The sequence below is a fragment of the Gymnoscopelus braueri genome (genome assembly GCF_963280865.1).
Source record: "Gymnoscopelus braueri genome assembly, chromosome: 23".
In the NCBI taxonomy this organism is placed as follows: Eukaryota; Metazoa; Chordata; class Actinopteri; order Myctophiformes; family Myctophidae; genus Gymnoscopelus; species Gymnoscopelus braueri.
This window is the reverse complement of record NC_137625.1, coordinates 1,539,434-1,563,683: the sequence shown is the minus strand read 5'-3', so window position 1 is coordinate 1,563,683 and position 24,250 is coordinate 1,539,434. Positions and strand designations below refer to the sequence as shown.

Here is a 24,250-nt window from a genome sequence, read left to right as displayed (position 1 = left end):
TGTGGGTGCAATATAAGAGAATTAAAACAAAGAAAGGCACACGCAAAGGACAGAGGTAGGCCAACATGAATATAAAATCCAAGAAAACAGGGCTCAGTATTGACTTCACATACTGTACATTTCCTGTGGATGGTGGTTACTGGTGGCAACAATATTCAAGTCATTCCCATCATTGTGTAAAACAATACTACAGTAATAAGCTGAGGGTAGAACAGAATGGATGTTGTGTCTAATGCAGTGGTTCTCAAACTTTTTCATGTCAAGGACCCCCAAATTGACACTTATTAGCCCGCGGACCCCCATTTCAAAAGATATGCCAGCTACGGACCCCCATAATACGGCTCTAGCAGTGATTCTCAACCATTTTAATTTCAAGGACCCCCAGTTTGATATGCATTAGGCTACGGACCCCCATTTAATGGCATTTCTATCGCTGGGACCCCAATTTATATTGTAAAATCAATGTTAATTTAACTCTGTTAATTTAACTCTGAGAGTTAGACCCATAAGGGTCCATTTGGTTCCAAACTATCCATCATTTAGCTGGGAACCTCTTGGAACTCCCTCAAGGACCCCTGGGGGTCCCCGCACCCCACTTTGAGAACCAATGGTCTAATGTACAGTGTACTGTCTGAATGGATCGTGTATAATGTATAATCTACTGTCAGAATGGATGCCACGTCTAATGTATAGTATATTAGTCTACTGTCTGAATGGATGTTGTGTCCGTTCATAGATTAATCATGTTAACTAATACACAGGATGTGATAGAAAAATAATTTCTGCTATTAAACTAGGATAAGGTACATAAAAACATAAAAGGCAGATAGGTGAATATAAGCACTAGGTTTGTCAATCAGGGAAATGAGTGAGTTCATCTTTGCCAATGTTCCCTCCGCTGAGGATGCACACTACATTCTTGTTCTCCATGTTGGGTATCTTGTTGTTAACGATGGCAGCGAACGCAGCAGAACCTGACGGTTCTACCACTAGACCTGACTTGTAGAGTGTGGACACCGCCGCCTTGAGCTCTTCGTCGCTCACCAGGACGATGGCCTCCACGAAGCGTTTACACAGCTCATAGGGGAGGGCGCCTGGATAAAACACACAAACTATGAATTAAGTGAAGCAATGGTGACAAAATAGTTGCAAATGATGACGTCACTGAAAATGTGCCCGTTTCTGAAGACCAATTGGAAAATCTCTCCAATATCACGGTGACCTTCTGAGCATTTCACAGTGAAATGCTGACGAAGGCCAACAGGTTGAAATGTGTCTGTCATTAATTGCTGCTGCGGCTTATTGAAGACTTTTAAACTTTGTTCATGAGTGCGGATAGTGTGATATCAGTCATCTATGATGTCAGTCGTCTATGACATCATAGATGTCAAATTTGGGCAAGGTTTCAGTGCGATCACAGGCCCATTGACTTCCATCATAAAGTGAAAAGTGTAAAACATTATGTGAAAAACAATAATGGAGGCACTTCTGTGGCCTTACTGCCATTGTGCACAAGATATCTGGCACTGATCAGTCCAGCGGTTTACTAGCCTCGCGTGGCCAGACAATATCACACGACACACTGCGTGGATATTAGTCTGGTCCCTATCAACGATAGATTTTTTTCCAAGGGGCGGTTACAAAAAGATCCAAACGGACTCTATTGGTTAGACCTAAACCAATCAGAGCAGTGCTTCCTTGTTCACGAACTAATCAGAGCAGTGCTTCCTTGTACGTCATTGCTCCAAATAAGGTGATAAGCCCGCCCACATTTGGATACTGGGCCCTGGTTGGCTCCACACCACTGCGGAGGGAGAGAAATGGAATCTCTATGGAGGGGGGCCAGACCTAATCTGCCGAGGGCTAAAGTGCGATGCGATTTTGCAAAGGCAGATTCGGCTGGAACCAGGCTAGCGGTTTACGAGATTAACACAGACAGATACACAGACCGACCCTCTTGCAGATGGCTGGACTCACCACACCATAAAAAGTCATAGTCCTGTGATATCACAGGTGTGGTTTTTTAATTGTCTCTGAGAGAGACAGAGAGAGAGACATAAAGTACTTCACCAATCACTTCCACTGCAGACAGAGGTAATACGGGTACCTGCAAAAGGTGGTGCTAGTCCTGAGGTGATGCTTTTGGTGTCCATACCCACTGGCTGATTCTCAATGAAGCTTCTGTGCATGATGCACGCTGTATCAAAATAGAACATTTCCGCACATTAAATCATCCGAATCCCTCACAACACCTTTATCAACAAATGCATAATAATTCTAAATATACTGAGTGAGCGCAGTATTATGTATGGTAATTGTACCTCCTTCTGGTTCTACTCCATAGATCCTGGTCTGATGACGACCTGACAGTTTGATAGCTGCAGCAACACCAGCCAGCAGGCCTCCACCTCCACAACACACCACGACTACGTCAGGTTCACCCATCTTCTCCAGAACCTCAAAACCTAGACTGGACACACACATGTATCACCACACACCACGACTACATCAGGCTCACACATCTTCTCTAAGGCTGGGGATTGTCAGTAAACAATCAGTGGACACAGAGTCCATTGACCATTTAGGTCTTCAAACAGCAGTAGTAATATGTTCCTTACAGTTTTATTTTCACATTATTTTAACCCATTTAAGGCAGGAACCCCTATTTGTAACTATAACTACATATTTGTACCCCTATTTATTTGTACCCCTATTTGTAACTATACCGGGAACCCCTATTTGTAACTATACCTACACATTTTTATACTCTCAGAGTTAAATTAACATTGTTTTTACAATGTAAATTGGGGTCCCAGCGATATAAATGCCATTAAATGGGGGTCCGTAGCCTAATGCATATCAAACTGGGGGTCCTTGAAATTAAAATAGTTGAGAATCACTGCTAGAGCCGTAAAAAGCTTCTCTTATGGGGGTCCGTAGCTGGCATATCTTTTCCAATGGGGGTCCACGGGCTAATGAGTGTCAATTTGGGGGTCCTTGACATGAAAAACCACTGCATTAGACACTACATCCATTCTGTTCTACCCTCAGGACGGGAACCCTTTTGATATGTACAGTATATAGCAACATACATTTGTTGTAATTTTTTAATAGATATTTGAAGTTTTTCTGAAAAACTTAAGTCAGGATTTAGAAGGCGTTATTAGCCTCAGCCTCAGGTCTAAATGGGTTTTAATACATTTATAAATCTAAGCTTTAGTTCTAAATCTAAGTTACGTTCAAGTTGAGTAATCTGACTGAACAAGAGGAACATTTCAGGAGTGCTGATCTACAGTATAACAACACTGGAACAATTTACTGTAACACATCACTGTTGGTTTTTCCTTTAATGTGTCACCCGCCTGTATAATTTACATACAGTATGTTTCACATGTTGTATATCAGCACTGCACTGATTATCTTCTATGACGGAATCACAGCTGTGCTGATACTGTATACCAGGGGTCTTCAGAGTTTCTTTTTTTTTTACATTAACGACTTGAACCCTGTGTGTAGAGGGAAAAAGGAGCAAACCAAGTACAGAGCCAAAGGTCAAGTTTACTAAGTATTGAGGGTTTAAATGGTTAAATGTCTGAAATAAACAAAAACAAATGTTAATTTACTCAACACTGATGATAGTGCTGTCAAACAAGTCTATGAAGCTATCTATGTAATCTATGAATAAATTCAATCTGCAACATCATTTCATACAGTATATAGTGGGGGTCCCTGGTTCATCTCTCTCTCAGCTAAGGGGTCCTTGGCCTGAAAACAGTTGAAGACCCCTGCTGTATACAGTATAACAGTATGACCTCAAGCAGAGCATGTGAGCAGAGCGGGTGGAAATGCCGCTCGGCGCTCCAGGGGGCTGGTTTCACGCTCGCTATTCACTCATGTTGACCCCCCCCCCCCCCCCCCCCCGTGCGCTCCGCTCCCCGTCACTCATGTTGATTTTGCTCTCGCTCCATGCTCTGCTCAAACCGGGCCGCTCAACAGTAAAAAAAGTTGAAATTTGACTGAAATCTTGATCAAGGACGAGCGCTGTGCACTGCTGGATGTCTGTGTGTCTGAGTCCGTGCGACCGGGCATGCTCAAACATTAGGTGCGCGGCCCCCGCCGGAGCGGCTTGGAGCGGCAGGCGGTCCTCGCTCCGAGTAGCGCTCCAACCTTTTGATAAACCAGCTCCACGCTCCGCTCCGCTCTCGCTCCACTCCGCTCACATGCTCTGACCTCAAGTGTGACATTGCTTCAACTTGTTGAAAAGAGCTTTAACACACAACAGTTTTAAGCAACAAACATGTAGGGTAGCAGTGGCCTAAAAAGGTTAGAGTAGCCAAAAGGTTCCCAGTTCAATCCTCCGGACCAGCAGGAACAATCTGTGTGAGGTAGCGAATGACCGACACTGTCTCCCTTCCCTCTCAACACTGTAGACCTGCCCTTAAGCAAGGCACTGAACCCCTAACCGCTCCAGTGGAGCTGCCAACAGTATGAGATTGTGGTTGTAGTGACCCTACCTGGCATGACCTGCTATATGAATGAATGAATGAAATTTTATTTTCGTGTCATGCCACCATTTTGGCCCATCCCATATGGGATTATATGACACATTACACAAAAAGAAAACAAGACATTAACAGTCCATTAACAGTCCTTCCTGTTCATATTACGTCCTTCCTCATACCACTTAAATAAAAACATGCGTATAGTACTTATATGAACAAAATAAGAACAAAAAAAGACAATGCCATTTTACATATAAATGGCTCTCCTCCTCATTGACCAGGCCTTGTCAAGAAATGAAGCAAATGAAAGAATATCATGTTGAAAGAGACATTTCAGTTTCTCTGAATCCTCCAACCACACAAGTTCATATTTAGGATCTACCTTATTAAAAAGTCTCTGCCTGATAGAGTTGTAGAATGGACAATACAAAACAAAATGCATTTCATTTTCAATTTCATTAAGATCACACAAACCACATAATCTATCCTCCTCAACCGTGCCTACATATCTACCCGTCTCAATATGAAGACCAAGTATGCCAGCCCTGATTTGAGCACATAGGCTTTGTTTATTTTTTGACAAATGATACAATACATATTTTTCTGGACAATAGACATGCTTTATCTCACAATAAGTACGGAGCTTTGGTTTACACCATATATCCAGAGCCCATCTGTCCTTTATTTGTTGAAAAATAGATTATTTTATTACCATAGTCTCTACTTTTTCTTTATTATAAAAATGATCTTCATACCCTGCTCTCAAAAGAATGTCATACATGTCCGTAGCCCATGCGCCCTTGATCAAAATGTCCCACTAGAAGACCTTTCTTACAATTCTATTGGTGTTCAGCCCCAGTATTCTATTCCACAAACGTACCATGTGCTCACTCCACCGTACCTCATTGGGTTCCCACCCCATATCTCCCATGATGGCCAGGGTTGGCGTAAATTTGTGTACTCCCAAGAAGTACCGCATTGCTCTATTGTGGACAGCCTCACTTTTAGGATATTGTTTAAATCCCCACACTCCTGCTACGTAATCCAACACTGGACACACACAAGCCTGGTATAGTTTGGAGTAGGTAGAGAAACCCATATCCCTCAGGATCTTTGTTTTAGCTATGACTCCTCCTAGTGCTCTATTTGCTGATTCTGTCAATAAAGTGGTTCCTTTTATAAAATGCATATGCTCATCCAAATAAAAGCCCAGATATTTATAGAACTTTGTATCATTCAACTTTGATCCCCCAAATTGGAATTGGAAGTCACTTGTGCGCATGGCAGGGTTTTTAAAATGCATGATTTCAGTTTTCTTTTCATTTATCAAAAGTCTCCATTTTTTACACCAGTTACTTGCACATGTTAGCATTCTTTGTAAGTCAACTGTCTCTGCTATTAAGATAATGTCGTCAGCATACATTAAAATGCTGACATATTCACTTCCATATTTGACTACACAATTTAGTGGTTTGATTTGATTAGCTAAATCATTAATAAATACAGCGAACAAGGTAGGGGACAAAGCGTCCCCCTGTTTCACTCCTGATTGTGTGGGAAACCAGTTGGTACAAGCATCATTTACCTTTACACATGCTTGTGGTGCACTATAAAGTGAGCTAATTGCCTGATAAAACGTTCCATCTACACCAGTCTTAATCAATCTATAGGCAAGAAGGTCTCTATTGACAAAATCAGCTTTTTGGAAGTCAATAAAGCACGCGTATGTTGATTTGTTTACCTTCAGTCTATTTCTTACTATGGCACATACTGTATAAATGTGGTCAATACAAGCCCTGGCTTTACGAAAGCCATTCTGCTCCTCTACCAGAAGCTGTTCTTTCTCTAAAAAATCCATCAATCTCTCATTAAGTAAAGATGAATACAATTTATAAACTGTGCTCATCAAACTAATTCCCCTATAATTAAGGGGAACTCTAGGATCATTTTTCTGTGATTTTGGTATGGGGCTTATGATGGACTTAGACCATATTGATGGTATTCTACTGTGTTCAAAACAATTGTAAAACAAATTAAACAAAATTTGGGCAATCTTAGGTGATTTTAGAATTTCATTTGGTAGGTCTTCTATACCTGTAGCTTTTCCTATTTTAGCTTTATCAATAACCTTTAGCACTTCCCCCATAGAAATCTCCCTATTAAGGTCCCCATTACTTTGAAATGTTACTTCTTGCATTTCTTTTTCCCAGTTGTTTTTTAATCGACACATTTCCTGAAAGAAATCATCATCAAAGCCTATTGCATCATTTTCAAATAGAGTGGCAAAATCTTTTTCCCATTTAGACAACACTTGTGAAGCCTCTCTTATCAGATTTCCCCCTTCTCCCCATACTTCCATTGGAATTATTTTTTTACGTCTTGGTCCTAACTTATTAATTTCACTCCAGAAGTGCTGGGGGCTTGATGATTGGATTTCTTCCAGATACAATAGCTGACCTCTTTGGTATCTCCGTTTAAAGAAACGGTATCTCTTATCAAATGCATGCTGACATTGTCTGAAATTATCTAACAGTTTCTGCCTGTCCCCTATAGCTCCTTTACATCTTAAAAACAATCGTTCTGAACTATGCATAGAGTACCACAGATCCTGCAACTCTTTATTCCAGTATGGTTTGCTTTGCTTAATTCTCTTTGTTTTAGTAGTATATGGCTTGTCCTGGGAGTATTTTCCCATTTCATCATGGACTAATTTACATAGATCACCATACCAACTATCTAACATCTCCTGTGTAGTAAAACAAGCCTGCTGTCTATCCACCAGGTCTATCAATGCTTTGCATCTCATATTAGAACACAAAAAATCATTTGGTAGTTTTCTGCTTACACTTATTTTATAAGGTTTAAATTGTTGGTCACTTTCCCTCGCTAAATCTACATCTATCTTAGTTCCATAACCTACTGTAAAATCCATTACTAACAGGGAATGGTCAGGCACTTTACTACGTTCTCCAATGAGATGCATGCAACCAGTTAATTCTACCATTTGATTAGAAGTTATCACTTTGAACAATGTACATGTTTTCAAACACTCATAAGGAGTTGCTATATAATCTACAACTGCTTTTCCTTTTATAGATACTGAGGTGTAGTTGTCATTTAGTGGACATATTCTGCCATTTACAATACACATTTTGGAGTCTTTAAGAAATTCTATCAATGATTCTCCGTGTTTATTTACCCCCTCATCTAGAACAACTCTCATTGGCACATCATCAATTTCCCTCACATAGTCCTCTAGGTTACCAGTTCTACCATTTACATCACCACAAACATAAATGGCATCCACATCGGAATATAAATACATGTGACTCAGTAAATGACCAAAAAAAAACGGATGCATCTCTTCCCCACGGGGATGTCTCAGGGGGAAGGTAGCATGAAAAAACAACAAAACAATATTGTGAACTCAAGCTAATAAAATGTAAACCAAGAATTCCATCCACCTCTTTACTGATCACTTTAATTTTATATGAACTTAATAAGTCACATTTAACACAAATACCAACCCCCCCTGAACCCTTTGGTGCCTTAACATGCTTTTCTCTATTATTCCCATACCAGACATATGCCCCTTTTCCACTACGGAGCTGGAACCAGAACTTTCCAGAACCTGAACCCACCTTGCCCAGCTGGCACGGCGCTATTTGTGCATCCCGGGTACTTCGGTTAGAGCAGAGAGGGTTTTCTCCACCACCGGGATAATCGTAAATATAAAACGCTCTGCATTAGATCCAGAAAATGTGGATCGCCTTGTGTTTTTGGCTAACAACCTTGAAGTCTCGCCAATGTTGTTGTTTTGTTTTGTTTTTATTTGATGCTGCTGAACGCTGAGCACTTTATTATTTTCATATTATTTTATTCGTTTGGAACAGTGGTTTTGTTTGGTCAAAGTTGACAAGATAACTTAACAGATTTACACTACAGTTGCAATGTAGCTATGTTGGCTTATTTCACTTTCATTGCTGGACTTATTGGGACTGTTCAGTGTACATGAACACAATGTGTTCATGTCATGATAGGAGCCTATTCATTGTTTAAAAAAAAAGAAGAGAGAGAAACTGGACTTGTCCTGCTGTTAAAGACTGTTCCTTCCTCGTTTCATATTGAGTCTACTGAGTGCACAAGTGAAGTGCATTAGATATCAATCTGTGCTGTACTCAATAAAATACAACGTATCCAACGTTATACATTTTGTGCCTGCCTATCATTATTACATGCAAGCGACATCAGTGTTGTTGTGTTGAAAAAATAGCTTTGGCGTTTGGATGGGGCGCCGTCTAGTGGACATAACGTGCATGATTAACCACATCGATGTTCGTTGTACTGTATAACCCTAACCCTAGAACCGAAATACATTTTTAGACGGGAATAAAGTACCCGAATCCGCCCGAAAAGCGCGCGCGCGCACGGGAACATGCACGCGCGATATAATATTCGAAAATATTCGAATATTAAAAATAATAAGGCTTTGAAATTCGAATGGCATTTTACAGTACAACTGACAGCCCTAGTTCCTAATCTATCATTCAGCTGGGGACCCCATGGAACTCCGTCAAGGACCCCTGGGGGTCCCCGGACCCCACTTTGAGAACCAATGGCATAAAAAAAAAGATTAGCGTGCCAACAAACCTGGCCGACATCACCGGAGGAAAGCATGTCACTGAGAGGGTCTGGGGAGTGAGTCAAGCGAATGAGTCAAAGACAAACACAAACAATAATTGATCATTAAAGTTCCCAAACGTGTAATATGACTTACAGCAGGGATACTCAAATAGCTGAACCTGAGGGCCACGTTACAAAAACTGGCAAGGGGCCAGGGGCCAGTTGATAAAATGACAACGTTAAAGGGATAGTTCACCAAAAAAAAATCAATTAGTCACCCCATGGAGACTTGAATTCATGGATATTTTTTTTGTTTTTGTCGCATTCCTAAGCCAATAATTTGATGATTCCAGTAGGAGACACAAAGGAGACTCTTTGTGTCTCCTACTGGAACCGCTACCGGTCATCAAATTATTGTCTTAGGAATGCGACAATAATAATACAATTGTGGTCCTTTGTACTCAATTTATAGTGGTATTAAATGACAGACAGGTTGATTGATTGGCGGGCCAGTAAAAATTGTGCCGCGGGCCTGAGTTTGAGTATCACTGACTTACAGTTTCCATAGAGATGGATTCATTATAAAAAAAAACTTTCTGTATGGGCTTCCCCACAGAGAGGAGAGCTGACAGAGGTTATTCTACGGCTACTTTTGGGTTTTGGCATGCAGGATCCTCTGTGGCACTTGCACCAGAACATGGCCCACCAACACAACTCCAACAGCTTCAGCTCCGACAAGGCCCTGGAGATGAGCGACATGGTGCACCAGCTACGCAGGGGTGTGGAGAAAGTGGCCAAAAAGGTACTCAAGCTGTACAGCAGTGGCGTAGCCAGAACCCTAGCATAGGCTGGGCCCAGACCGCGCCCAGATGAGCACCCAGACCCAGAAGGCTGCGTGCGCGATGGTCGAGGCGGGTCCCGACTAAGTACTGGAACAATACAATTTCTAACGCCATCCGCCATTGCAGAGTGATCGCCCGTCGCGGATCATTCCAAAGTTGCGTTAGAGCGCCCCATGTGGAGAAAAAAAAAAGAAAAAAATCTCCTCCCGTAGATCTACGGTTATGGCACTCAACGGGTTAAGAGAAGACTTGCGTAAAATTGCGTAGTATCTAAATGACGTCTAAGTGGACTGCTAACCCATGAAGGATGTATTGTTCTCTGCTGCTGACAGTGTAGTCACTGGAGCCAGACTGTTGACTCACACTTTTCAGATGCTCCCGCGTCGTACAGTCTGTAGCCTACAACAGAAGCACTGAAAACGATCGGGGGAGGAGAGCGGATGTCCCGCTTCCCCCTGCTTCCGTTTCGTCTTGGCAGTTGCATACATTTTAAGCATATATACGTAGCTGGCTGCTTATCAGAAATGGAAAATCAAAAGATATATTTTAAAGATATATTTTAAAGATATATTTTCATGAACGGACATTACGAACAGATGACAGCTTCCGCCGGAATCGGCTTTCAGGGGACGTACCAGTGTTGATTTCGTCGACTAAAACTATGACGAAAAATGTTGGTCGACTACCTTTTTTCACTGCTGAAAACTAAATAAAAACGAAATAAAAACTAAGCTATGATGACTAAAACTATGACTAAATATATTGACAATTTCGTCAACACTTAACAAATAAAAACTAGACTAAAATGTTAGTGAGGGATCTAGTGGAGAAGAGATCCAGTAGAACTAAAAGACAAGTCATTTTATGTTCGGTTGCGCTGGGGTGTGTTGGTGAAAATAGCAGATCTACAAGCTCACAACGTGTCGCGCTGCGACGCGTTGTGAGCTTGTAGATCTGCTATTTTCAGCATGCAACCGAGTGTAAAATCAGCCATAATGACACCATCAAGACACCGCCAACATACATTTTACGACTAAATCTACAGTTGATTTAGTCGACTATAATCTTATGATATTTAGTCGACTGAAACTAGTCTAACGGTAAAACATTTCAGATGACTAAAATATGACTAAAACTAAATGGAATTGGATTGAAACGACTATGACTAAAACTGAATCAAAATGTGCCGTCAAAATCAACACTACCCAAGCACAACCCAAAACAGAATGTCACATGAGGGAGGGGGAAGCCAAATCAGCTTTGTTGTTTCTTACCCTGTGTAAATGACCAATTACTATCTTTTCCCACAGATGCAGAACCTGGGAATTCTTGGCACCTCAGAGAACGGCCTGGCGGCGCCCGGCGCCCCCCTGGTCCCCTTGTGGAACAGCGGCGAGTGGCGCCTCATGAGCGACTACGACCTCCTCTACTGCTTCCGCCGTGACTCGGACAAGGTACAAAACTACCTGAAGATCCTCAAGTGTCGCATCGTCCCCGAGCGCGGATGCTGAGAGCCAGGAGAACCCCCCCCCCTCCCTCCCTCACTCCCAAAAGACAAGGATGAATGGATGAACAGATGGATGGATGGATGAATGGATGAACAGATGGATGGATGGATGGATGGATGCAGTGTTGATTTCGTCGACTAAAACTCTGACGAAAAATGTTGGTCGACTACCTTTTTTCACTGACAAAAACTAAATAAAAACAAAGCTATGATGACTAAAACTAAGACTAAATATATTGACAACAAATATATTTCGTCAACAAATAAAAACTAGACTAAAATGTTAATGAGGGAACTAGTGGAGAAGAGATCCAGTAGAACTAAAAGACAAGTCATTTGGTTTAATTGCGCTCGGGTGTTGCGCTCTGAAAATAGCAGATCTACAAGCTCACAACACTTCGCAGCGCAACGCGTTTTGAGCTTGTAGATCGGCTATTTTCCGCATGCAACCAAGTGTAAAATCAGCCATTACGACCAGTGTTGGAAAGTAACTAAAGTAATATGTAACTTAAAGTAATATTATTACTATTTTCCAGTAACTAGTAAAGTAACTAATTACTTTCACGAGCCTTGGTGGTACTCTGGGCTTGAGTGTGTTTATTAGATCCTGTGTTGTTTTTGGTCCATTGATATAATGGTAGACTGGTTGGGAATGGGATGGAGTTGCTTTGCAGGCTGCTGATCCGGTCTAAGTCTACACTCTAGAGTGGATACGGAAACGGTGCGCACTTGTCTGTGTGTGAATTATCGTTCACACACATTTAAAATACATTGTCTAAAAGGCCCTTCCTTCCATTGAGGTCTTTAGTATTCAATTCATAGTCAAATGGTTTTCATTTAGTCATTTAGTGTAAGTTATGAATTCAAACACAGTAAAAGTCTTAGCGTTAATTAAATTCAAATGAGTGTACAAATGGAACCAAATGGACCCATCATGTCATGTGTACAGAACACTTTTTAGAGTTAAATCAGCAATGAGGATTTTACAATGTAGGCTGCAGAAAAGAGAAAAAAACAACTGCTAATGTTGAAAATGCAAAGTCAGACTTTTGGGGAGAAAGGATGCAATTACTGGGGGCGAGAAAAAAAAGTAAAGTAATAAGTAACTAGTTACTTTTGGCAGGGAGTAATATGTAAAGTAAAGATATTACTTTTTAAACAAGTAATATGTAGTAAGTAATATATTACTGGTTTTGAGTAACTTTTCCAACACTGATTACGACGCCATCAAGGCACCGCCAAAATACATTTTAGTCGACTAAATCAACTGTAGATTCAGTCGACTATAACCTTATGATATTTCGTCGACTAAAACTAGACAAAAACTAAAACATTTCAGATGACTAAAATATGACTCAAACTAAATTGAATTTTATTCAAAAGACAATAAAAAAAAAATCAACACATGGATGGATGGATGGATGGATGGATGGATGGATGGATGGATTGACTGAGTAGGTAGAATGAAAGAGAGGAGAGAGAGAATTCTATCTGCAATGTTTAAGACATTCGATGACTCTCTGTCAAAATGTACACTTGTATTATTATTATGTATGTGATAATATATTTATTTATATAGTACCTTTCATACATACAATGTATGTAATTCAAAGTGCTTTAGACAAAAAAGAGAGAAAGGAAAATCATGAATTGAATAAACAAAAAAATAAATGAACTGTGATTTAACTATTCGACTGGAGTTTACTTCTCAATGTATGTGTGATGAAAGGAAGGTTTTCATAATACTTTAGGCCAGTCGCTCTGAACAAAGGCCCTGTTACTAGTAAAATGCATTCATCTGGTATCCCAGGACTAAAGTAGTCCCTGATTCGTGGGCTAGAATGAAAACCAGCTGTAATCTGCATGGGTTCCCAATAGTAGAGGACCTGGCTAAGATATGTAGGCACTTAATTTAGGAGAGAATATCTCAACTGTTCTTGGCTAATATGACCCCAGGGAACAACTTAGGAACTTTGACTAATTCTCTATCCGGGACGAAATATCCGAAAAAGACCATAACCGGTGCACTACTTCCAACATCTGCTAAACCGTTGGAGCTACAGATTTACTGAGGTGCTCAAAATGTTCAGAATACTTATGTTTAGGGAAACATAGAAAAGTGTAATATTTCTAATTTGAAATGTTATGACAGAACAGCTAAAAACGGTTTTGGCTATAACCTTTGAACCAGATGAGCTATAAATGCAAACTTGGTGTTTAAATCATGTTTTTTGACAATTAGAAACATGTTGGAATGCGTATCTTTATGACTGGATGTGGCTGGACTCTACTTTACATATTTCTAAGGAATATTAGTTTTGAAAATGTGTTTTACTTACCTTAATCTTTGTCATTTTTGGCAAACTTGGTGTCTACTCTATGCTTTTTGAGCATTAGAAACACATTGGAATGCTCATATTTATGATTGAATCCATCTAGATCACTCTGACTTGCTTATTACAAATATGGCCACTATACCAAACATGTTATGTAACATAACGTTTCATCCAGATTGAGTGTATACAGTAGAGAAATGAGATCAAATTAAGATCAAACTGGAGAAAACAATGTCATTTTATTGAAACAATAATTTCAATAATAATAATAATATGACTATAGAACCCAAAGTATACACAGCAACAGCCAGTACACTATGCACATCATTGCTCAGCATACATTGAACACTATCATAATAGTCAAAGGTGTATGGAATTTGAACAATATGTTTAAATTAGAATCAGAAAAGTTAATTGCTAAACAACAAATGGTTGCTAGGAATTTGTCTACTACAACAACAGAACAGCTCTGCAATAACTGATACATACAGTACTGCACCACCAAATGACCTTTGCAGCCACAGAGGAGGACGATAGCGCACGCTTTACTGGCATCTGCAAGATGGGTCCAGCAAGGTTCCCAGGTTCTGACACTTGGTACCATTTGACCAACATCAGCCTTCCCTGACTATGGGAAAAGGAGTACAGGTATCTCAAAGAAACCCTGGTCACCCTCACCTTGGAGCCTGAAAAGATCAACTCCAATGTCCATGTCCAAAGATTGGAGTGTATGGTCATCATCATATACAGCAAGAGCTGTGGCCACAGCAGAGTAGATGAATCCTGACAGTGGCTTTTCTCAGTCCCTCACAAACATTCCTCTCACCCAAGCTGCACTGATTCAGCATGTAAAACCTGCTTCAGACCAGCTTCTATTGGATCAGACAACCTCCGTCCAACAAAATATCCCAGATTTCAATAGGTTGGGGTGGTACTGGGACTCCATTACTAAGACTTGTGAACCTTACTGGATCTTGCAGGTGCCAGTAAAGCTGTTGCTGTTGTAACACCAAGACCATAATGTGATATAAACATATTATAAACAATTCTATACACCTTTGACTAGTATGATATCATACTAGTCAATGGTGTATAGAATAGTAATACTATATAGTATTACATTTTATGCTGAGCATTGTTGCACATACTGTACTAGCTGTATCATTAGGAATGAGTTCTACTCATTCTATTGAGTTAAATCATTATATTGTTTCAATAAAATTACATTGTAGGATGCATTGGTTGTTTCATAACATAGTGGCATATATATCACATATTTGTGATAATCAAATGAGTGTCCTCTAGATAGATTACATCATAAAGATAAGCATTCAAACATGTTTCTAATTGTCAAAAAACATGATTTAGACACCAAGTTGGCATTCGTAGCTCATGTGGTTCAAACCATAGATATAGAAACCTAGATACCTCATTGGCCTCTGCAGTTCGTTGGAGCAACTCGTATCGCGGCCGCCATTTTCGCGTAGGCAAACGGACACTCAAAGTGACTACTGGCCAATCACAGCGCTCACAGCGCGTTGACTACTGGCCAATCACAGTGTGTCTTTTCTAAGACTTGTCTGGAATCTAGTTGTCCCGCCCCCACCTGCCTCTGATTGGCCTACCGAACGCCCCCTTCTGTGACACACGCGGAAGCTTCAGGGAAGCTTTCCTACGCTAAAATGGCGCCCGAGATACCAATGCCTGAGAGCCGAAGGAGGCGTCTATAGCCAGATTCCATTCCCCAAAGTTCGGTCACTCGCTCACTCTCCTCGCTTCCTCCACTCGCGCCTAAGCCCCGCCCCTGCGAGGAGCCGAGGATTATTTGCGAGGACGAGTGGCCGACCAGCTGGCTTCAAAGGATCGGACTGCACTTAGCGCGTCATTTCAAAGCGACGGCTAATTCCGCGATCACTTATGACGTCTCACACAGCTGGATCACTGGAACACAGCCAACACAGCCAACCGAGCCGATCGCTTGTCATTGCCATGAAAATAATATATATGCATAGAATAATATGCAGGTATAGAATAATACAGAATATAAGAATAGACAATTCATCAATGTGGATGGCCACATTGTTATCTTTATAGTTAACATTTTGTGCAAAGCCATTTATTCCTGAAATAGTGAACGAAGCGCCAGGATGAGCAAACTTACATTTATGAATTAAATCCTGACTGACCCGTCCCTCTTTTTGCTCGTACAGTCCCCAGACCCCCCACCCCCCGCAGCAGTCCCGCACGGCACTGCTGCTTATAACAGCCACCGTATATTACAGAGTATGTCTGACTCTGAATTACATCATTCATGCAGGGTGGCCATACGTCCTCTTTTACCCGGACATATCTTCTTTTGGGGGGCTGTCTGGGGGGGTTTTATAAAATCCTTCAAATGTCCGGGGTTTTGAGAGTTTGGGTGATATCCTCCCCACTTCTGGGACGAAGAAAAAAGAATAAAACTCAGACGATTTTGTGATTTTGCTTGATATTGTTTGATAGCGAAATAAATCATGACTGATATACATGAAAGAAGACCCTTCAAAGCAAATAGAGAATTTTAAAATTTAAGAATCGGTTCAGAATTGAATGAGTACGGCTATAGTTAAATAGCGTAAAGTGTCCTCTTTTTGGGGAATTCAGAATATAGTCACCCTATATACAGTCTATATATAAATACAATACATTATTTTAAACATAATCTTTGTCAAAGTAATTTATAGCTAGTAGTCCATGCACTGCATTGAGGCATCAGCTTTTGAGACAGTATAAGTGTGCACAATATATTACAATGTATATAATTGTATTATACTTTATATCATACAAAGCAATAAAGCCAGTGGTTTGTTGCGTCTTTTCAGTTAATTTACACTGTGTGTGTGTGTGTGTGTGTGTGTGTGTGTGTGTGTGTGTGTGTGTGTGTGTGTGTGTGTGTGTGTGTGTGTGAGAGAGATGGGCAACGAGTGATCGGCGGGGGCGAGGGGGGGCAGCCGGTGTTTTCAGGGCATGGTTTCGGGTTTCAAGCATTGTTTGTGTGGCCACATGTGGAGGAGGACCATGTATACGTCACGGGAGAAGGGAAAAAACAAAAAAAACGTGTACACGTGATGCGGAAGTCTGCCGCGGAGGAGCTGTGGAGAGTGGTCGAGCCTACACTTGATGTACACTCGCTAAATGCGGAAGTAGAGAGCCTCCTCGGCTCCTCCACTCGACTCCACTCGCCTCCTCCAAGAAGCAACTGAGTAATTGGAATTTAGCACATCCGGTTTGGAGTCGGAGTGACCGAGTGGGAGTGAGCGAGTGGCCGAGATTTTCGGGTTTGGAATCTGGCTTTAGGTTCAAACGTTATAGCCAAAGACTTTGGCAGGTGGCAGCCATATTGGATTTGGCCACTATGATGACCCCGAAGGTCGTTGGCTCGGGCACCCTTGCTAAATCATTAGAGCATGCCCTGGGTTACATCAGGGACAAATGTAGTGCTTTTAGATTGATTCGCGCAACTATGGCCCTGGACTGCAATACGTTTTTAGCGGTTTCTTTTAGCTGTTCTGTCATAAAATATCCAATTAGAAATGTTACACTTTACTATGTTTCCCTAAACATAAGTATTCTGATCATTTTGAGCATCTCAGTAAATCTGTAGCTCCAACGGTTTACCATGTTGGAAATAGTTCACCGGTTATGGTCATTTTTAAAAGGGCGTGGTCATTTTCGGGTATTTCGTCCTGGATAGAGAATTAGTCAAAGGTACTTTTACTTTCCTGGAGTATTTCCAATTGTCTTTACTTCTACTCCACTACATCTCAGAGGCAAACATTGTACTTTTACTCCACTACAATTATTTGAAAACTTTAGTTACTAGTTACTTTCCAGATATAAATTACTACATTATGAAACATACATTAACCACCTTGTCCTTTTTATACCTAGGCTATTTGAAAATAGCCGATCTACAAGCTCACAACTCGTCGCATCGAGACTCGTTGTGAGCTTGTAGATCTGCCATTTTCAAATATTTTAGTACTTTTACTTTTGGTACTTTAAGTACATTTTGATACCAATACTTTTGTACTTTTACTCAAGTACATTTTTTGTTCTGGACTTGCACTTGTAACAGTACTTCTACATTGCAGTATTGATACTTTTACGTAAAACATTTGAGTACTTTTTCCACCACTGACTGCAGCGGTTCTCAAAGTAACTAAGTAGTTTTATTAGAGGTACTACAAGCAATACTTTATTAGTCATAAATGTAGATCACACAGAGGTAGGCTACAGTAAAACATTTAGGCTAAAAGGATAACACAAAGAAGTCCTGTAGACGTGTTCCCATTGTGGTCCTATGTATTCAATTCATCAACATGGCATACTGTAGCATATTAAGACATTAATACATACAAACAACTATTATGTACAAAGGAGAAAAGGGAAGAAAATAAAAGCTTGTTATCAGCTTGTAGATCGGCTATCTTCAAATAGCCGATGTATATGGGTTTAAAGCGTTCATGTGATCTACAGTATAGTTACTTCTTTTTGGGCTTGTTTTCCTAGACCTGGTTTCTCATTTCTCTCAAAATCTGGCAACACTGCCGACTGAGGGCTTGTAAAGAAATCACCTCGTCACTTTGTTTTCAAATTGATGCCCTTTGACCTCGTATTCAACTGCTGATCTGTTTTTCCAAGAACAAGCCTGTGGCAAATCACGACAAAGCAAATCACGACAGCAGTGACACACCAGTTCTGTTCAACTCTCACAAGAGTGTGTGTGTGTGTGTGTGTGTGTGTGTGTGTGTGTGTGTGTGTGTGTGTGTGTGTGTGTGTGTGTGTGTGTGTGTGTGGATTTAAAGTTCAAACTGGAGCCACAAACCACCAGGAAACAAAGGTTGCAATCAAATATCCAGTTTATTTAGCCGGATAATGATGTATACTGTCGACATTGGGTTTCATGATGATTGCCATGGTTCTAGACAAAGACACAAAGAAACAAGTTATAATATCATGCCAGATAAAATATGAAACACAAATATGGCCTTTAAATCATATTATACATGAAGGTATTGTATATCATCTAAATAATAATTGGCCAAGTATTTACTTCATAATAATAATATTAAACACGTCTAAATATCCTTATAACTCAAGTTCATCAATTCTTAACCCATTAAGCTTCTTAACCTGGAACTGTGTTATTTTTAGATTTGAGCTAAAAAAAAGCATTATTTTACACTTTGGGCTATTCAAAAATAGCAGATATACAAGCTCATAGCGCGGCACCGAGTGCTGCGCGCTATGAGCTTGTAGATCCACTATTTTTGAAAAATCGTGAAAATGTGTGCAAATCATCTGAATATATATATTTTTAAAGCGAACATTTTTAACTCAAATCTTTGCCTCTGGGGGTCCCTGGAACAAAATATTTTGACGGGGGTCCGCGGCCAAAAACATGAAAAAGATTGAGCACCACTGATATAGAAACATACGTTTTTCAGAATACTGTTGAGATTTAGGAGACATGTAGAATCGGCTTCATTTCTCAATGGGTTAAATATAATCCACATCACTAGAAGTAAAACACTGGAACTTACATTATAGCAGCTTTAACAGACGCATGGAGTACATCAGCAGCACACACACAGGCCGGCTGCATGTGTTTGGAGACAAAGGACAAGGGGAAAACGGGAATCCAGTCCTGCTTTTATAGCGGGAGGAAGTGAGGTCACCGCCACAGGTACCACTGAACCCCATTGTGGCGCCTCCTTGTGGAGCGGAGGGGGAATGAAGCTTGCAGTTTCTGACAGCCGCCCCCTGGATTTATGCAGCAAATACGTTCATTTGGTTTCTTCAGTGATTTCAGGGAGTGGGATTCATCTGGAAACAGGGCGTATTCTCCACCTTGAATAATGACTTTAGCACTGCAAACGTTTCTATCCTTTCCAGGGTAGGTTGTGTGTGTGTGTGTGTGTGTGTGTGTGTGTGTGTGTGTGTGTGTGTGTGTGTGTGTGTGTGTGTGTGTGTGTGTGTGTGTGTGTGTGTGTGTGTGTGCGTGCGTGCGTTCCTGCCTGCCTGCCTGCCTGCCTGCCTGCCTGCCTGCCTGCCTGCCTGCCTGTATTGAATCCAATACTTTTGTACTTTTACCCAAGTAACATTTTGAACACAGGCCTTTTACTTGTAACAGAGTATTTTTATATTGTGGTTATTCTACTTTTACTTAAGCAAAATATGTGAATACTTCCACCACTGGTAAAATGTGAGTCATGACGCAAGATACAGGTCACTGTGTCATAGCATCACAAATCTCCTGACTCATACACGTGTGTCGTGCGTCATCATTTCTATGACGACTTATGGCTCTTTTACTTTGAGACATTTTTATTATTGTTTCTTACAGTACAGTGGTCCCCAACCTTATTAGACAAAATACATTATAGTCACTCAAGTCCTATTTTAGAAATTGTGAAAATAGCAGATCTACAAGATCGCTATATGTGCTGCGTTGTGAGCTTGTAGATCCGCTTAAATGTATGGACTTTTTTTTTACTATTATTCTGAAATTATTTTTAAACATGTTTGAAAACATTTTCTGAAATGTTTACATTAAAACATGTGTAGTGTTTAAAAAAACACTACAGCTCTATTACAGCCATTCTCAAACTGTGCAAGGACCCCCAAATGAATATGTTTTTGACCGTGGACCCCCATCAGAAAAGATGTTGTGCCAGGGACCCCCATACAAGATTTGTGTAGTTCAAAATCTGCACATTTTTCAAGATGGTGAGGATGTACTTAACCCATTAAGACCAGGAACACATCCGTGTCATTTTAAGATTTCTTTGGACTATTACAAAATAGCAGATCTACAAGCTCATATGAGCACCAAGTGCCGCGCTATGAGCTTGTAGATCTGCTATTTTCCTCTTTTTTTAAAACTCAAAACTTTGCTTCTAGGGGTCCCTGGTACAAAATATTTTCACAAATACATATCATTTTGGGGGTCCTTGACATGAAAAAGTTTAAGAACCACCGATAAATAGCAACATAAGTTATTTTTTATTTTTATTTTAAATAAAGATTTACAAGACCTTTATAGGATCCCCAGAAGCAAAGATTTGAGTTACAAATGTTCGCTTTAAAATATTCAAATGTTCATTAATTTTTCTAAAATAGCAGATCTACAAGCTCATAGCGCGGCACTCGGTGCCGCGCTATGAGCTTGTAGATCTGCTATTTTTGAATAGTCAAAGAAATGTAAAAATGACACAGATGCGTTCCCGGTTTAAATGGGTTCAGGTTTAAAGTGGTTAAGTTTATGCTATATTAACTCATTTTGCTGGGGGCCCCCTGGACCCCCCCTCAAGCACCCCTGTGGTTCTCCCTGAATGGGGAACTCAGCCGGTTTTGGTAACCATATGGCCTTTCCTCTAGTAGACTAAAGCCACCCTCAGGCAGTGGTGGGCAAAGTACAGTATATACTGTACTCAAATAAATACTCAAGTATTCAAAATGACAAATTACGAAGTACATTTACAGAATTTGTCCGAAACTGTCAGATATGTTCACAAATAGTGAAATTGGCACATCTACCAGTTCACATTGTTCCTTGTTCCTTTGTTGTACCTGTCAGGCTGGCATCAAACACAGGAACACAGGAATTTAGAAACAGTGCGTCATGGCTTATCACCGACAACTAACATCTGCCAAAGTGAAAGGGAAAAGGTATAACTGGCCTTAACCCTTTAAGACCTGAAGCCCATTCTACAAATGTCTTCTAAATCCCAACAGTATTCTGAAAAAAACGTATGTTTCTATATCAGTGGTGCTCAAACTTTTTCATGTCAAAGACCCTCAAAATGATATGTATTTGACCGCGGACCCCCATCTCAAAATATTTACTTCCAGAGACCCCCCAGAAGCAAAGATTTTTTCAAAAATAGCAGATCTACAAGCTCATAGCGCGGCACTCGGTGCCGCGCTATGAGCTTGTATATCTGCTATTTTTAAATAGCCAAAGTGTAAAATAATGCTTTTTTTTGGGGCTCAAATCCAAAAAAGTGACACAGATGTCTAAATGGGTTAACCATGTTGCCCTGGGTCTAAATCCACACTGGCGATGTAACCCTGTAGCCCCCCAGGTTCACTAGGTGGGCTGCTGGCATCATGTGCCCCAGACCCAGGAGCAACTTGATTGGCATTTGTCTGAAAGCTGCACTGTAATGCAGCACAAGTGGAGAAAGTAAACATGTTTGCAATGCCAGTGTCTCAAGTCAAATTCAGTTATCTGGAAAAGGCTGAGGCTTTTGGCCAGTGGTGGAAAGTAACAAAGTACATTTACTTAAGTACAATTTTGAGGTATTTGTACTTTACTTGAGTATTTCCAATTTCCAATACTTTTACTTCTACTCCACTACATCTCAGAGGCAAATATTGTACTTTTACTCCACTACATTTACTTGAAAACTTTAGTTACTAGTTACTTTTCAGATATAAATTATGATATGATGAAATATACATTAACCACTTTAAACCTATTTTATACCTAGGCTATTTGAAAATAGCAGATCTACAAGCTCACAACGCGTCGCATCGCGACGCGTTGTGAGCTTGTAGATCGGCTATTTTCAAATATTTAGTACTTTTACTTTTGTTACTTTAAGTACATTTTGATGCCAATACTTTTGTACTTTTACTCAAGTACATTTTTAATTCTGGACTTTTACTTGTAACAGAGTATTTTTATATTGCAGTATTGGTACTTTTATTTAAGTAAAGAATTTGAGTACTTTTTCCACCACTGCTTTTGGCTGAGGCTGAGACAATTTAGCCAATGTTTGAATCTCTTTATCTTTTTATATAGTCTCTTTATATAGTAACGTTTGTTGGTTTCTTTTGACGTAGTAATATTCTCATTAGTTTATTTTTGTTTTCATTGTAGAGGAATTAAAAGGGTCTTAGAAGTCATGAAATAGTATCTTTACAAATGTGCAGATACCCTGAATATACACTTATACTGTATGTTGGTCTGTTTACTGTTGAGTGAGAGAACTATGTTGGACATTAAAGGGATAGTTCACCCAAAATATGACATTATTTTCTATCAATTACACACCCCATGAAGCATTGAATTCATGGAGATTTTTTTAGTTTTTGTCTCATTCCGGTAGGAGACACAAAGGAGTCTCTTTGAGTCTCCTACCGGAAATACACCCGCTCATCAAATTACTGTCCCAGGAATGTGTCAAAAAAAAAAGAGGAAAAAGAATCGCCTTGAATTCAATGCTTCACGGGGTGTGTGATAAACTGGTAGAAAATAAGTCATATTTTGGGAGAACTACTCCTTTAAGCTAATCATCTGGGGACCAGTGGTGTAAAGTAACTAAATACATTTACTCAAGTTCTGTACTTAAGTACAATTTTGAGGTACTTTTACTTTCTTAGAGAATTTCCAGTTTTCAGTACTTTTACTTCTACTCCACTACATCTCAGAGGCAAATATTGTACTTTTACTCCACTACAATTATTTGAAAACTTTAGTTACTAGTTACTTTTCAGATATAAATGATTACATTATAAAACATACATTAACCACTTTAGACCTATTTTATACATAGGCTATTTGAAAATAGCAGATCTACAAGCTCACAACGCGTCGCATCGTGACGCGTTGTGAGCTTGTAGATCTGCTATTTTCAAACATTTTAGTACTTTCTACTTTTGTCAATTTTTTTTTTTTTACTCAAGTCAATTTTGAATTCTGGACTTTTGCAGTATTGCTACTTTTACTTAAGTAAAACATTTGAGTACTTTTTACACCACTGAAAATAAGTCATATTTTTGGGTGAATTGCTCCTTTAAGCCAATCATCTGGGGACCCCCCAACATAATTTGGGGACCCCCCTGTGGATACCGAGCCCCGGCTTGGGAACCAGTGCTCTCTAGAGCATTGGTTCTCAGGGGTCTATAGATCTGTTTTATTCAACGGTCTTTTGTCGCCCCCGTGTGGACAAAATGAGTCAATAGTGAACTTCAAAATCAAAGTAAAAGTACTTGCAAAAGCATTTGTTTTGCACCAAAACCACTCCTTGGGCTAAAAACAGCCCAATCTCAATGGGCTTTTTACACAAAAAGTATACCTGGACAAGGATGGCTATGGCCGTTTGTAGCCCAAGGAGTGGTTTTGGTGCAAAACAAATGCTTGCAATGGATTCAGAATCATAAAAACACCCTGGTTTGACCCCTCACATGCTACTTAAAACAGAATTAAAATTTGATTTTTTTTTGCCCTGCATGGAAATGGTGGGTACTCCAACTTTCAGCAGCTGTCAAAAATTCTCCTAGGGAAACTGAATTTCAGTTTTTGTGAGATGTGTTACTAGACACCTTTACAAACACATTGGTGAAGATTTCTTTTGGTAAGGAATTTATTCCAAGATTGGAAATCTTTCT

General features: G+C 40.1%; 2 protein-coding genes across 2 annotated transcripts in view; one reads left to right on the top strand and one right to left on the bottom strand.

The window, feature by feature from the left end:
* Positions 1–597: 597 nt before the first annotated feature.
* LOC308079204 (phenylserine dehydratase-like) overlaps positions 598–24,250 on the bottom strand; it is a gene marked incomplete at its 5' end in the record, with an annotated part of 58,639 nt that continues 34,986 nt past the window's right edge. Inside the window, 3 exons of the mRNA XM_080420582.1 lie at positions 598–1,094; positions 2,108–2,197; positions 2,322–2,470. Of these exons, the coding sequence (XP_080276708.1) occupies positions 853–1,094; positions 2,108–2,197; positions 2,322–2,470 (481 nt within the window). The 3' untranslated portion in view covers positions 598–852. The remainder of the gene's footprint in view (positions 1,095–2,107; positions 2,198–2,321; positions 2,471–24,250) is intronic.
* Positions 9,790–11,478, top strand: LOC308079159 (prolactin-like; the record flags this gene model as incomplete). Its single annotated transcript, XM_080420539.1, has 2 exons — positions 9,790–9,927; positions 11,278–11,478. The coding sequence occupies 2 exons, from the start codon at positions 9,790–9,792 to the stop codon at positions 11,476–11,478; spliced, it is 339 nt and encodes a 112-aa protein (XP_080276665.1).